This window comes from Paramisgurnus dabryanus, chromosome 21 (assembly GCF_030506205.2).
Source record: "Paramisgurnus dabryanus chromosome 21, PD_genome_1.1, whole genome shotgun sequence".
In the NCBI taxonomy this organism is placed as follows: domain Eukaryota; kingdom Metazoa; phylum Chordata; class Actinopteri; order Cypriniformes; family Cobitidae; genus Paramisgurnus; species Paramisgurnus dabryanus.
The window spans coordinates 12,739,728-12,754,709 of NC_133357.1; the positions used below are offsets into that span (position 1 = coordinate 12,739,728).

General features: G+C 38.0%; 2 protein-coding genes across 3 annotated transcripts in view; both read left to right on the top strand.

Annotated features, from left to right (window-relative positions):
* The window catches only part of atf7a (activating transcription factor 7a), a 29,988-nt gene extending 28,872 nt beyond the window's left edge, over positions 1–1,116 (top strand). For both annotated transcript variants that reach the window (XM_065285660.2, XM_065285659.2), the window contains one exon: positions 51–1,116. In XM_065285660.2, the coding sequence (XP_065141732.1) occupies positions 51–277 (227 nt within the window). In that variant the 3' untranslated portion in view covers positions 278–1,116. The remainder of the gene's footprint in view (positions 1–50) is intronic.
* A 2,467-nt stretch (positions 1,117–3,583) lies between these two features.
* dip2ba (disco-interacting protein 2 homolog Ba) overlaps positions 3,584–14,982 on the top strand; it is a 56,955-nt gene continuing 45,556 nt past the window's right edge. Inside the window, exon 1 of the mRNA XM_065285661.2 lies at positions 3,584–3,837. Within this exon, the coding sequence (XP_065141733.1) occupies positions 3,753–3,837 (85 nt within the window). The 5' untranslated portion in view covers positions 3,584–3,752. The remainder of the gene's footprint in view (positions 3,838–14,982) is intronic.

A 14,982-nucleotide genomic window follows, 5' to 3' on the forward strand; every position in this document is an offset into this window, starting at 1 on the left:
TTCATCTGCATGGTCGACATGTCACTGACCTCCCTCTTTGTGTCCAACAGGAGAGGAGCATATTAAAGAAACGTCTGAGCCCACGGGATCCCCAGCGCCGGTCATTCAGCACAGCTCTTTGGCCCCCAGCCCCTCGTCCGCTGTGGGGCACAACGGCATGAACTCCCGTGAGGCTGTGGCTATGTCTGTGCTGGCGGGGATGGGCAACCAGCGAGGGGAGAGCGGCGGGCCGTCACACGTCATCATGGCCACACAGTCCCACCCTTCCAATAGATGATGAGGGCAGCTAATAGTTTGCCTGAGACTCTCTGCATCCTGGGAGTAGCCTGGCTCTCTCATGCCATCACGTTCTCGCCTGGAGCTGCATTCTGGGAATGAACCGGGACAATGTAAACACAAAGAGAGACACAGATTGTCGTTGACTTTGCCATAGACTACAGGGGCCGGACTCCAAACTTGCTTTGTTTTGCATCCTCCATAACCTTAAGCGCCATCCTCAGCTTTCCTCGCTCGTGTCGTCCCTCACCTCTACTGGCTGTGAGACTGCAAAGCACTTCCTGTCATGAAAAGTTCCCTCAGAGACATATGCACATACACACGCTGCAATAAAGACATCGCCTGGTTTGTGATACATTTAGTCAGGCTATACATGTTCTTATTGTAATTTACTTTGTACTTCGGTTCCTTTCTAGGTTATTCGTTTTATAGATGACCCTCCCCATCATCTGACCCAAGTTCAGTCGTACCTCATTTTTAACCTGTTATATGCGTTTATAATCGACGTGTGCATGTGTGCTTTTTGTATGGGTGTACAGTAATGTATGATGGTAAATAGCAGTTTGAAAGACTGATACACTAAGGCTGCCTTGTTAGCATGAAACCTTTTGCCATATGTAAACTGTATTGTATTAGCACATTGCATTCAGTTTGGACCGTAGATCCTGATAGATTTATTCTTTCTTCATATTTTTGGTTTTCTTCTGTATACGACAAACACGCAAATGGCAGAGTGCTATAGGTCATGAAAAAAGGATAGCGATTATCAACTTCCCTTATCATTTCCTCTACCCATGATATATTTTATATATATATATATATATATATATATATATATATATATATATATATATATATATATATATATATATATATATATATATATATATATATATATATATTGCCCTGCACATTTCTATATTTAGTTATTTCTAGCTTTTGAAACTCATGTGATAAACCCTGCTGCTTTTCCCAATTTAAAGAAAAATATCTCCGTGCCTCTGCGTCCATATTTCCTTCCCCATTTCTTCACTTTTTCACTATAATTGTTAAAGTTCACACCAGTACACCAGTCTTATCATAATTGTCCATTTATCCGCACAACATAGCCTTACAATTCACATCAGTGCCTCAAATGCTGTTTCTAAATTATCCTCACTATGTGTTGTGAGATTGACACGGTGGGTCCTCTATGAGAAAATATAAAAAGCTTTATATTTGTATGAATGAGGTCTGGTATGTCATTAAATGATGATGCGTTTTAAACTGCATTGTTATAACACTGCCATTAATTTTAAGCATATTCTATACTGCCCCCTAGATGTAATTAGATGTTATTGCATCCAAGCAGAAAGGCTGATGGGAACAAAGAGGATCAAATTCCTGTTTGAATGGTTTTGCCTGAATAGTACACAGGCTGTACTAACATGTTTGTCCAAACCTGGTCTGTTTGTGCGAGCAGACGCTTTCAAATTTAAGGCAGCGTATAAACAAGGGACTAAGATGTACTGTCGTTGCTCAGTGTATGTTGACTTGAATTGTCTTTTAGCATTTATTTGCATTTTGTATTACTGCATTAACATTAGTCCAGAAAATATATAGGCCTGTCAAAATGCACTAAAAATTTCAGATTATAATCTTCTGTAAGTTTTTCAGGTTCTCTTTCAAACATGTCTGTAAACAAACATATCAAAGATGCCACTTGACTGATCATTCACAATGACTCCTAGTTTCAGTGTTAACTCTGGCTTTATGTGTTATATTATGTGTTGGCACTGTAGTTTGTCAGCAGAACTATATATTGGGTGGATGTTCTGATATGAGCGAAAAGATGGGTTTTTTAGCTTTTACTGGCACTTTTGTCTAGATTTTGTATGTTGCCAGGATTATAAACCTATTATAAATAATGTTTAACTGTTTTGTGTTGTAATAGAAAAAATAGTAATTATTTTGTAGACTTTCTTTTTTTTCCATTCATTTTGTTTTTCTTCTAACTCTTTGTATTCAAATATTGTAGTTATTTTATTTTTAAGGAATAACAACAATGTCTCAAGACATTTCCCAGATGCCCCTGTCGAACTTAAAATCACCTTAAAGTTGTACTACAGTTCTGTGTTGATAGAACTGAAGTAATAATCCATAATTCCAATTTAATACACAATTAATTTATTAAGACAATTAGTTCATAAATGCCGAATTAAATCCAATTTCCTGTTCTTGATACAGTCAGACTGAAAAAAGGTAAAGTAGCCTAAAGAAAAAGTTAATGTGGTTAAAGTTGTTTTAAATGTTTGTCTTTTATGAGCAATAACCTCACTCCACGTTGGACTGATAGTTTTTTTTAATTGTCCTTTTAATGTACATATGTGTACCATATATATTTACTATTTTTCATGCATGTTGAAGTGGAATACTCTGAACACAGTGCTGCAGTTTGATTAAAGACCGAAATATAAAACCTTTTTGTTTGTAATCTTTTAAGGTGACAAAAACGACTGTACATTTTTAAGATTAACTATTAAAAAGTAAATCTCTGAATGAGTCCATTTTTTATTGCATTAATTGATTTACATAATGTTTTAGAAAATATAGAAATAATAAAATATTTGCATGGTAATTATAAAGTCCAAATAATAATTTCCTGTACACAAAAGTCATCAGCATAAGCTGGTGAGCTGGTTTTAGATGGTCTCCCCAGCTTGGTTTTAGCTGTTAGCAAGCTGGGCTAGCAGTGTTTTGGTCACTTTTTAAGCTGGTCTAGCTGTGTTTTGGTCAGTTTTTAAGCTGGACTAGTTGGGCTTAGCTGGTCAGGCTGGAAGACCAGCTGACCCACAAGCTTGACCAGCTTTGCCAGACCAACTACTGCCACATTAAACTTGCTAAAACCAGCTACCAGCTAATGCTGGTCTTAGCTGGATTTTTGAATAGGGGAAAGTATTGTTGGATAAAAGCATCTACAAAATGTAAATGTATTTTTAAAATGATATATGGTGTAAAATAAAACAATTTAATGTATCATACAAGCATGTCTATTTAATTTTGTTATTTTTTAAATTGTATAATTGTTTACGTTCTGGTCTTTTCTAACGTGTGAGTTTCTGTCATGTTTTGCCTCATTACATGAAAAACTTTGAAAAAAATTATAATTTTTGATGGTCCTACAAAAAAGTAAAATATGTGTCCAGTCCAGTAAAACTATTTTGTCGTGTGTCCTATGGTCGCTGGAGGGCGCGTGTGTCTCGCGGTGAGGTGTGTGCGTGTGTTTGGGGGTGTCATTGATCACACACAGGAGGTGAACGGGATCACGTGATCGCGCCGTGCCGTTGGTGAGTTTTCACAGCATGGCGGAAGGAGTAGTCGTCCGGATGGATCGTTACTCACCTTTTAATTCATGTCTTCAGTCTTGACGAGACGATTTTCGGCTTTCGTAACGCATTTCATCCCACTTGAGACAACTTCAGCGTGTTTTTATCACAATGGCTGACCGCGGAGTGGATTTCGCGGCTCTACCAAAAGAGGTTCGAAACCATTTGGCGGAGTTGGAGCTGGAACTGTCTGAAGGTAAGAAAAGAAATGGAGTTATTACCCAATTTTGAGCCGTTTACTTCAATCCCACGACATTGTGGCGCTTGAATACACAAGTAGGAGGTCTGGTAGACGGTTGTCTACTCTTGTTGAATGTATAGAGGCTTTCCTTTCTCTAAAAGGCTTTGAAGTCACAGACATTGTCTCAAAATCTACCGAGCTGCCTACCTAGACCGCACGTTCAAATCGAACGAGCCGCCCATGATGCCCAAAAAATGAAGTCGTACTTTCCGTAAAGCTGTTAGAAATTTTCTACGGCGGATGCGATGCCCAGACATGCCGTCTGGGTTGGCAGCTTATCGTTACTGGGTTTTGAACACAGCCAATGTTCGGAAGTGGGTCCGACTCCGAAATTATGATTTTTTTTCCTCTTAAAAAAACCCTTTATAGTCTGTAAAATTTCATAAAGGAAACCCTAGAATTTTAGTGTAAGCTGGAAGAGCAACAATGGTTAATGGTTGCAAATAAAACGAGTTATTACCTCAAGAGACTCTGACCATTGTTCGGTTATTGGTATTGAGCGATCAAGACATCAGAGAAAAAAGATCCCTTGACAGTTCTGCTAGACACAATAGCACACAGACAGTGAGTAAGGGGGGATTGCATGTGATTCAATGCAATTTTGAGTCTATATATACGGTTTTCCTTTGTTTCGTATTGTAGATATGGAGATAACTTAGTCAGTCTATAATAATACGAAAAACAACGATGGGACACTTGCAAAAATTAACTATGGGTTTACTACAATAACAATAGTTTAACTGTTATTTGTAAGAACGCCATAGTTACCACTAATTACCATTGTCCCAATACAGGAACTATACTTTAACCATGATTTTGTTGTAAAATTATGCTAAATACTACAAAAACATGGTTGCTTTATATATTTACTATAGTAAAACCGTTGTTCATAAGAGATTGCTATGCTTACTTGAAACTTTATTTATTATATAAAACATTTCACACTGGTTTTCATGAGTCATTTCAGTCTATATTCAAGATTTAGTAGTTATATAAACAGCACTGGTACAGAAGCACTTCCTGTTTTAGTTTAACACTGAACAACATATTAATATTAATTAATATTAGAACAACATACAACCAACAGAACATGTAGAACTGAATAAAATGTAAAATAAATGTGAACGAAAAACTTCTGGACCAGTGTTGTTTACATCTTGCAAAATGGTCTATTTAACATGGCAATGACATCATCAGGAATGGTGTTGGTCATCTTCAAGCATCCTCTCACTGTTGTGTCACATGTCTACTCATTCATTCAGTGCTATGTGGGAGACGTGTGTTGGCTTTTAAACTTTTGTAATAGTTTGACACATAGTTTGAAGCATTCAATGTGTGGGCTACAATCATAAACAGATTGTTCAAGGCTCTGTACCGCTTTAGGCTCCTTATCAAGAAAAACAGTCGAAACCTGAATAACTCATGATTTTATGACAGTATGATGATATGCCATAAATTATGTATGTCTAGTAATGACTGTTGTGCTAGATTTTGTAGTACAGTCACTCCATAGAGAGAGAGAGATACATAACAATTCAGGATAATTTTTTATCCAGTTTTCAAATCACCTTTATTCTCTTATTCCCACAGGAAAATATATGTACAAATTTTGTTACACAACTTTTTCATAGGACACGCATTGTGTTTTTCTGTCCCTTACGGGATTTGAGAGATGTGGTGTAGTTGTATGGAAGAAGCGGCATAAAGATTTGTGTTCCACATAAAACAGTTTTGGAATGACATCAGAAGAAATTATAATTTACATTTTTTCGATATACTGCTCCCTTAAAGCACTGATTTGCATGTGCTTTAGTCTAGAGGCCTGTGACTCTTGGGAGTGTGTGACAATAACATGAAAGATCTTGCAACTGTGTGTTTAGTGGAAGGCTTTTACTGTCCTATGGGCAGGTGAGTGAGCTGGAGTGTTTGGTCATTTGGAGGACCATTCCAGGAGGACCCCTCACCCACCTCTTCTCATAGGAGCAGCTGTCAATTTGGGTTGTCGGCTCCCCGGACCGCCACCTCCTCATGATCATGACACACTCCCTCCTCTCTGTGTGCTCTTCTGCATTTCATTTTTCTCTGGTACTTGGGCTGACTAGTTCCTGTACAGATGATTTGATAGGTTACCACTGTCCAGTTAAAAGTTTCCTTATTTAGCTAAAGCCCTTTAATTAGCTATATTTATCGAGTTGTTTGTAATGTGTCGAACAGGAAGGTCTGCTTTGTAGCTATTTTGAGATAAGTGCAAACATTCACGTGGGTAGTATGTTTTCTGTCAAATTTTACTGTACATGTATATTAGTGTTATCTATACCCTAAGCCCATAAATGCATTTACAACTTGCTTACTATAATCAGAACGGCAAAACCATCCCTACCCTATTTTATCTGCAGAAGAGTGAAAATCATAAAACCTTTGAGATCCTATTGGTGTTCTTAATCCTAAAATTTCCTTAAAAGGATAGAAATTTCTAAAATATATATATGCATCAAAATATATGCCTTGATTTTGTCCTTTACCTTTTGACCCATGTGTGCTTACCACAAGGGCACATATCGACCTTGAGATAAACACGGAGGCTAGACATATGTGTTTTTTGTGCGGGGGATCCACAGAGGCCTGACGATACCATTTTATGAATAATTTTTTTTAACAATTAATCAACTGCATTGCACTACTGTGCAATGCGTAGTTCACCCACAAATGAAAATTCTGTTATCATTTACTCACCCTCATGTTGTTTAAATGCTTTACGGGTTTCATTGTTCTGTTGAACACAAATTAAGATATTTTGATAAATTATGGTAACCACACAGTTGTTGGTACCCATTAACTTCCATAGTAGGAAAAACAAATATAATGGAAGTTAATGGTTACTGTCGACTGTGTGCTTAACATAAATGATCAAAATATCTTCTTTTAAAATGAGTGGAGGCTTGGACCTGGAAACAATATTCCTTACGTCATGACTTAACTAGCGGATGACTTAACTGGCGATTTAGATATTAACTGACATTCGAGCGTGTCAACTAAATTCTTTGTGTTACCAAATGAGCACCTTTGTGTTAGGAGACTTCCTCACAATATGTGTGTGCGCGTGTGCTTAAACCGTATCTCCTAAGCAAACTTTTTTTCAAGAATAACAGTAATGATATTCTAAATGCTTTTAATCTAAAATTACACCATATTAATCTTTTTTATTGAAGTGATTCTGTAATTGCAAATCTTGCTTGTAACACCTGTGCAATCAAACCAGTGTTTTCATCCGTGAGTCATCTAAAGGTGTTTCAGGAAGTCGAGTGCAACCTGAATCTGGTTTTGAATGTGTGCCACTCTTTGTTTAACCATCTTAACATTGGAAAGCAAAACAATTAAAAAAACTTCAAGCTCTCTGTGACGTCGGTCAGAAGAACCTTAGCGCCATAATCTCTTCTAAATAGTTTATTGTTCTAGTACACTGCCGAAGAAAAAAGCCTTTTGCACAAACGGTGCATTCTTAACAGCCACAATGGCAGTTTACTTAAATAACTTTAGTCATACTTGGGGTCATTTATTTTAAAGTCTACAGTGGTTAATGCCTCCTTTGGGTGGCTGTGATACAGAGTTACTGTATGTAATCTGTAAGTATTGATTGCGTCTGGTGTATGGCTGTATAGTTTACTTATGAATAAGGCATGTTATTGCCAGTTGCTTCCTGTCTAAGGCACAAAGTGGCCGAATATGGACTGAACCCTGTTCATTTGTGCTGAGAGTGATTTGTGCGCCCTCTCTCACATACACACACACACACACACACACAATATCTTTTGACTATGAAAAGAAACCACAAACTATTTGTGCAATGGAGTTGAATTGACCATGTTGTAAGCAAGATTATAATCATGTCAGTGAAGTTTAGAAGAAAGAAAGTAACGATGTAATTGTGCATAATTAACATGAATTCTGTTTTAGAGTGGTTTAATGTTAAACAGAATGTTTGCATGCATTCTCATTATTGTAATTAAATTTTTTATTCTCTTAATAAAATCTTGAAAGAAAAGTCTCTTGATGTCAGTGTTGTACTGTCTTCAATGCTGACTTTATATTGAGGGATGATATGAAGAGTTCAGATGCTAAAGCCGCTAAACGCCACCTTTTTCAGAAATGAGATAATAATTGTAACTGAATGCCCCAGGCCATTCAGAAATACCAGATATTGTGCAGAATCCATTAAGAGTCTGATTAAAAAAGGCTAATACAGGGTTCCAGACTGCCACCAAATGGTGGCAGTTTGCCACCAAAATTTGAGAGTGTGCCACTGAATTTTACATCAGGTTGCACATGTGCTACCAGTAAATTTGACCTTTTTTTGTGATGTGACACTGAATTTGAAACAGCACATTGTACTTTCTGCATCTATCAAAGTATTTATTAGTAATACAGTGTAAATTAGTAGAAATGTGAATATTTGGTTAGCATGTTGATTTGGGGTGTGTGCCCCTAAATTTTCTGGTTGCGCCCCTAAAATTTTCAGTTGGGGGCCACTGTGCTCATAGTGAAAAAAGTTAGTCTGGAGCCCTGTAATAAACAAGAAATCATGCCAGACACACTTGCATCTGAGCTCTTTATATTATTTACTGTATTACAGCAAAGAGTTTTTTTTTGCATACATTTTGTACAGGCATTTTTTTATAAGAGTGTCAATGCAAGAATGCATTTATTTAATTTTTTTTAAAAAATTTTCTTTTGTCTTTGGGGTGAGATACTGTATGACTCAGATATTTAAGAGATTCACCCTGAGATGTTCTGACAGCATCTTGTAAACATCACCGTGTGACTAAGTCTATTTGCGTACAGATATGCCTTGGACCACATGAGTATACTATCATAGTTCCTCTTTTTTCAAAAGGACCTTTTGTTATACATTTAATGGAGGTTAGGTTTTTCATAGGCTAGTAAAAAAATTAGGTTAAGGTTTTTAAAGTCCCCCTCAGATGGATTTTCTAAAATAACGTTTATTGCAGTGTGTAATGTAGCTGTCCATAAATGTAAACGGTCTGCAAATTCAGAGGGGCAACCTTCCGTTCTCTGATGAAGCCAATACAGAAGTGACTTAATGACTTAAAGTCAATTCCCATAGAGCCCCATGTTAAAATGGCCAACTTTACAGCAGGAAATAATATATTTACAGCCTGGTATAAATGGTGTTTTTGGTCAATATAGCCAAGTTTGCCCTTCATGACAACTGTGACAGAGGTGAATTGTTTTGTAACTCATCCGTTTAAATTATATTAAGCCTTAAAGTTCTGCATAAATAAGGGCGTGGCCACTTGAGTGACGGGATGATCTGCCGCTGCAGTCACTACAGTCAAGCTAGGCGGGTGTGGTTTTAGCAACAAGACACCTCAGCTTCACCCACTTTTTTACCCATTTTAAGTAATCTGCGATTTGCGGAGACGCCAAGATGGTGGCGACAGGAACCGCCTACTATTGCCTTTAAAAAAGCTTTTCACAAACCTATGGGTGATGTCACGGACACTACGTCCATATTTTTTACAGTCTACGACAGTCATTTGTCTAAAAGTGCGACTTTGTTGGGAATGGGATGCACTGAATGTTCAACCAAAAGTATTTGGCAAAGAAAAGCATATTTTTGGACACTTTGAAATGCTTGCACACTGACAACCTGTTTTTTGCATTTATAAAGCATGTGCGCCTCTCACTTAATGCTGGTTGCTATTTGATTGCATAATCATAAACGTTAATGTAAAATTTTCAGTCTTTTCACTGAAACTATTTAGTCGAAAATAGCAAAAAAAAAGGCTTTTTTGTTGTTCAGCCGAAAAGTTTCAGTTGCCTCGCTATCAAAGGGTTTGATATTTTGTTGTACGCAATGAAATTCATAGCAACTGTGTGCAACTAAGGTTTGCAAAGTTGCACACAAACACTCTGCAGAAAAGACCTCATGGGAATTAAACACAAAGTGATTCGAAAAGAGCATCGTATTTATACTGAACATTGAGACAGATGGGACGTGATCAGATTCCCTTTCCCTCAAACAAAAGCCCAGGGCCTCTTCTTCTGGTACTGGGTCTTCTCTGTCAGCGTGTGTGGTGTAAGGTCCAAGCCGTCCTGTTGTGAATAGTTAATATTGCATTGCTGTGGTCTTGCAGGGTGGTGAGTTTGAATAATTAACATGCCTTCATGAAATACCATGAGGCTTTGCTTGTACCTGCTATTATTGGCTGGGGTGTGTTTAGGGAAAGAAGCTTTCACACTTCTCCATAAGTGAAAGTTGGTATTGTGGAGCCATGTGCTGCCAAGGGAACAGTCATAACTCCCAACACAATGTGCATTCTGTGAACAGGATGTGGTGTCTTTAATAAAGCATTATCATATCATGGAAAACAAGATTTTCCTTGTTCATTTGATATGACATTATTCATATCCTTAGAGTTAGCACACATGCTCTGACAAGTTAAGCTATGACACTCATGTAAGTGAAGTGCGTTCGAATCCGACTTGTGACAGTTCTTGATTCTGTTCCCATTCTTTTGTATCGTTTTCTGTAAAAAGACACATTTCTATGTGTTCAGCTGACACTTAAACGACATACAGTGTATTGAATTTGTATATTTAACCCTATGTGTGTTGTATGGGAATTGAACCCACAACCTTTAGCTACAAGAACACCAAGCTGTAATACTCCCAACTCAAAGCTTCCTCTTCTGCCACCTATATATATATATATAGGCTGCCAATAAGAGTAGTACTCTGTACCAAAGCTTTATCAAGACCTAAAGGCTTTGCAAACATGGTGGCGCAGTGACGCGACTTCCTTAAAAAGGCATTGTCAGTACTAAGTTTGTTTTACGATGTTGAAATCCATTGCACAAACATTTTCAGCTTTTTTAATCTATATTGCTGTAGATGTTCGAATCTGTCCGTAGTTTGTTCTACTGCTGTTTCTTTAAACCTCAGCCCTGTTTACAGCTTTTATTCAAAGCACCAGAGACACTCCTGTTTTTGTATCCCTCTAGTCTGTGTTGCCCTCCAGGGAAAAATGTTTCTCACACACTCCGATAGTGAGAACCTGTTTCCACTGCATTTGTCCTGTTGTGTTTGCTTGATATGCACAGACGTCTGGTGGGATTGTGCTCTGCGCTCACCCTGAGTTGATGCACTTTCAAATCACAAAAATGTAGAATAGGAACCGTCCATTAAAGGACAATGATTTACATTATTTACTCACCCTCATGTTATTTCAAACTCGATTGACGGTCTTTCTTTTGATCAGTGATCTGATTTGAGAGTAAATAATGGCTTAAATTTCAGCTTATTCGTTATGGAAAAGTGATAGTATCCTTTCTGAAGAATTGGAATATACAAATCCACATATATTGATTAGGTTTATGCTTTCATAATGTTCCTATTTGATTTCATTGGAAAGGGAATGAGGGTGAGTAAGCGATGACAGAATTGACATTTGCAGGGGAACTGTTCCTGATCACAGTTTTGACAGCCCATGATTAACCGGAGTTTTTAGGTTCTTGATGCATCACACGCGAGCTGTAGTGGTGGTTTGGCTGCCGTTGCTCCTAAAGACCTTGGATTGTGGGGTGGCAAGTGCTGACAGCTCTCCTCAGAATTCCCACGTCACATTCACTGACATCAGGTTTCTGTTAAGGAGGCTTTTTAGCTCTATGTTTTACTGTAAATGACTCAACACTTTACCTGTCATGATATAGGTGTAGAGGAGGGTCTGGGTCTGTGGGTTTGTTTTCGTTCCACTTTCTGTTATTTGTGGAGCTGAATTGTGTAAGTTCTTGGCTTGTTTGTTAAAAATATTACATTCATAAATTCATGTTTTAGTCGTAAGGTCAAAGCATTAGGCCTGACTCGCGATAATGACTTTATTGACTTATCAAACGATTAGTGACCATAATTTTTTTTTTTTTTTGAGAGGTGATATATTGCCATAATATTTACATGTGTGTTTGTTTCCATAAAATTGAATCTCAATAACATTTTCGCCAATCACGATTGTCTCTGTCATTTCTGTCTTGGTAGTGGCACACGTGCACGCACACACACAGAGCGGACAGTGACAGGCGAAGAGAGCATTACTACACCTGAATTTTTTTAGGTCCACGAAACGTTGTTGTTGTGTAAATGAATGACCATGTTGTAGTGTAAGCAGGCCCTAAGTTGCTGGTTGACTATTCCTATTTTTTAATGTGCATAATATATACAAATCTAATAATGCTGTTTAACTGTTTAGCAAATGAAATTGTTGTTGTGGGTGGTTTCAGCCTGTTGCTAGGGTGTTCCGCATGGTTGTTATTAGGGATGCTCTGATCAAGATTTTTGCACCCGATACCGAATACCGATTTGTTATCTTTGTGATCGGTCGATTCCGATACTGTATTTTTTACGATGATATGCAAGCTCATTGACGGTTAACATTTTAAAAATGGTCTCTAATTGCAGCCGCATTCCGGATCCCTATGAAGACAAAAGTAAACCGAAAGATCGGTTCATGAGATCGGCAAATTTAGTGAATACTGATAGAGTCATTTAATGCCATTACCATTAACAGAAATTGTGTTTTATTCATTGACAAGGCCATTAATGGAATATACTTGTTGTTGTATAGCATAATTAAGTTGACATTTAGGCATTTGGTAAATGCTTTTATCCAAAGCGGATTACAAAAGTGAGCGATACAGCAAAGCGATTCGTCTTGGGGGGGGTGGTCAGACAAGACTTTTTGTTTCATTGCCTTCCATTCATATGCATGCAAATTTGTCAGAACGGATATGCAAACTTGTGCAATGATATTTAGTAGTTCGCTGCATACCAAAGTCTGGTGAACTCTGACCTGTGAATTTGTATCACCTGGAGATATGTGACCAGTAGAAAACTGGTACTACTTTGGTATGTACGTTCTCTCTTCTGAAAAGCACAAATGGATGAAGGCAAAGATCTTATGTTGACGAATCGCTCCCCACCCATATTCGCAGTTACATCCGACAAATATTCGCATGCTCAAAGTCTAGTGCAGTGGTCACCAATCCTGGTCCTGGAGGGCCGGTGTCTCTGCAGAGTTTAGCTCTAACCCTAATTAAACGTTAGTTGGAGCTAAACTCTGCAGAGACACCGGCCCTCCAGGACCAGGATTGGTGACCACTGGTCTAGTGTGACCACTGCAATATAAGGTAATATTATGAGAAGTGCTAGACCAAGTTACTTTCAGCTTATAAGGTTTACAACCATTTCTATTAAGGATATTACCGAAGAGATTTACTTTTTTTTGTTGAAAGATTAGGTTTTATTTTATATATCGGCAGAACAGTAATTATGTTCCTGTCAAGTATTCATGTAAAAGATTTTGTGGGGAATGCGGCTGACTAGAAAAGATTTTGGAATAGTGAAGGGCAAAGGAGCAGAAGAGTGATTTTGTACCCTTTAGTGAAGTTACCTCAAGGTGTTGTTTATTTGTTGACCGCAGGGTTCTGGATTGGGTGTAGCTTTGCAAGAGGGAGTGTAAGTATGACCCAGTATTAATCACTCAGTGTTGTTTATCTTAACATGACCAATTTTTACCAGATTAATCATCCAGATGGATAAGTAGGGTTGTCACTAGATTTGTTGTTCTGTTGACCCAGTCAAGTGTGAGTCTTAACATTTAAGTTCCCTTTTTGTGTCTTGTCTTCTCTGTCTTTTCCAACTGATTTTATCCTGCAAACAAAAAAGAACAGATTTAAGGAACAGTCTGCACCGATTAAAAATACTTATTTCAGTCAAAGTTTAGCTCTAATACTCCCAGATATCCTCCTTCCTCTTTTCCTCACTTTGTGTCTCATTGTGTTGGACTCAGGACTAGGGCTGTCACTTTTGAGAAAAATCAAATTCGAACGGATTTCGAATATCATGCAATTTATCCGAATATATTCGAATATCTGGGCACCCCCCCCCGCCCCCCCCCCCGGCGCGCATCAAAACCCACCGTAATGGAGATTCAGTCACAAAATTATTAACAGTGACAGTCATAAACTGAAACTGGGCTGTCTGGATTACCTTTTTACTTAATGTTTGAAACAGCAGGTTATTAACTTATGAATACAAAACTTGATTCAGAAGTTTACAAAAAAATGATTCAGTTACAGACAACGTGACAACCTGGACAGCAGCAGGAGTAGGAGCCCAAACGGAATTCGCGCCCGCAGATTTCGGCAGAAAACCCCGCGGAATTCTGCGGATTTAATGCCCGTCATTGACAAGCACACATATCCCGCGCTTGAGCGTGTTTGTGAGAAGTAATCTCATTGACAACAAGGACACATACATACATAGCCTATCCTGCGCGTTTGTGAGCCGTCAGTGACAAGTACATTAACCCTGCGCGTGCTGTTTGCTTGCCCGTTTTCAATGATAGAGAGCACAAACCCTTTGATACTTGAGATGAAATTAAACTTACCGGTAAGTTAAGCAGATCTCACTTGACTCTGTCTTCTATGTGACTCGCGACAGTCAGCACATGATCATTTAAAATCCGTTTACAAGCCAAATGCTGTTGTTGTTTAATATAAAGTTTACATTGCGTTGTAAAAATTATGAAATTATCTTCATACATGCTATTTTCATAATGCGAACGTATTAACGCAAGTTTTTTATTCTGCTTTAATGTTTAACACTTATAGCAGTGTTATATGTCATTTTATATACAAACTATAATTCTATCTTGACATGCACATTAGGTTCATGTTGGTCCAATTTGATTCCCTCTCTTGCGCACAGTTGCAGTCGTCGGTCTCACTCTCAGCCTCCTTCCTATTACGAGGTGTTACTGTAAAAAATGCGCTACACATGGCATTTTAAAAACCGGATGGTTTATTTATAGTTCGAATACGGATATTTCACGTCATGTTCGAATGCATATTCGAACATCGAATAAAAAGTGACAGCCCTACTCAGGACTGCTGAATAAGATTGAAAGCTACTCGGATTAGGCACTGTTGCCTTGAACCCTACAGGTTGCACCCACACTGTACCTTTATTGATCCGAGACCGCTTTCATCATTAGGATGGGATTGTTTTGAAGAAAACAGGACGTAA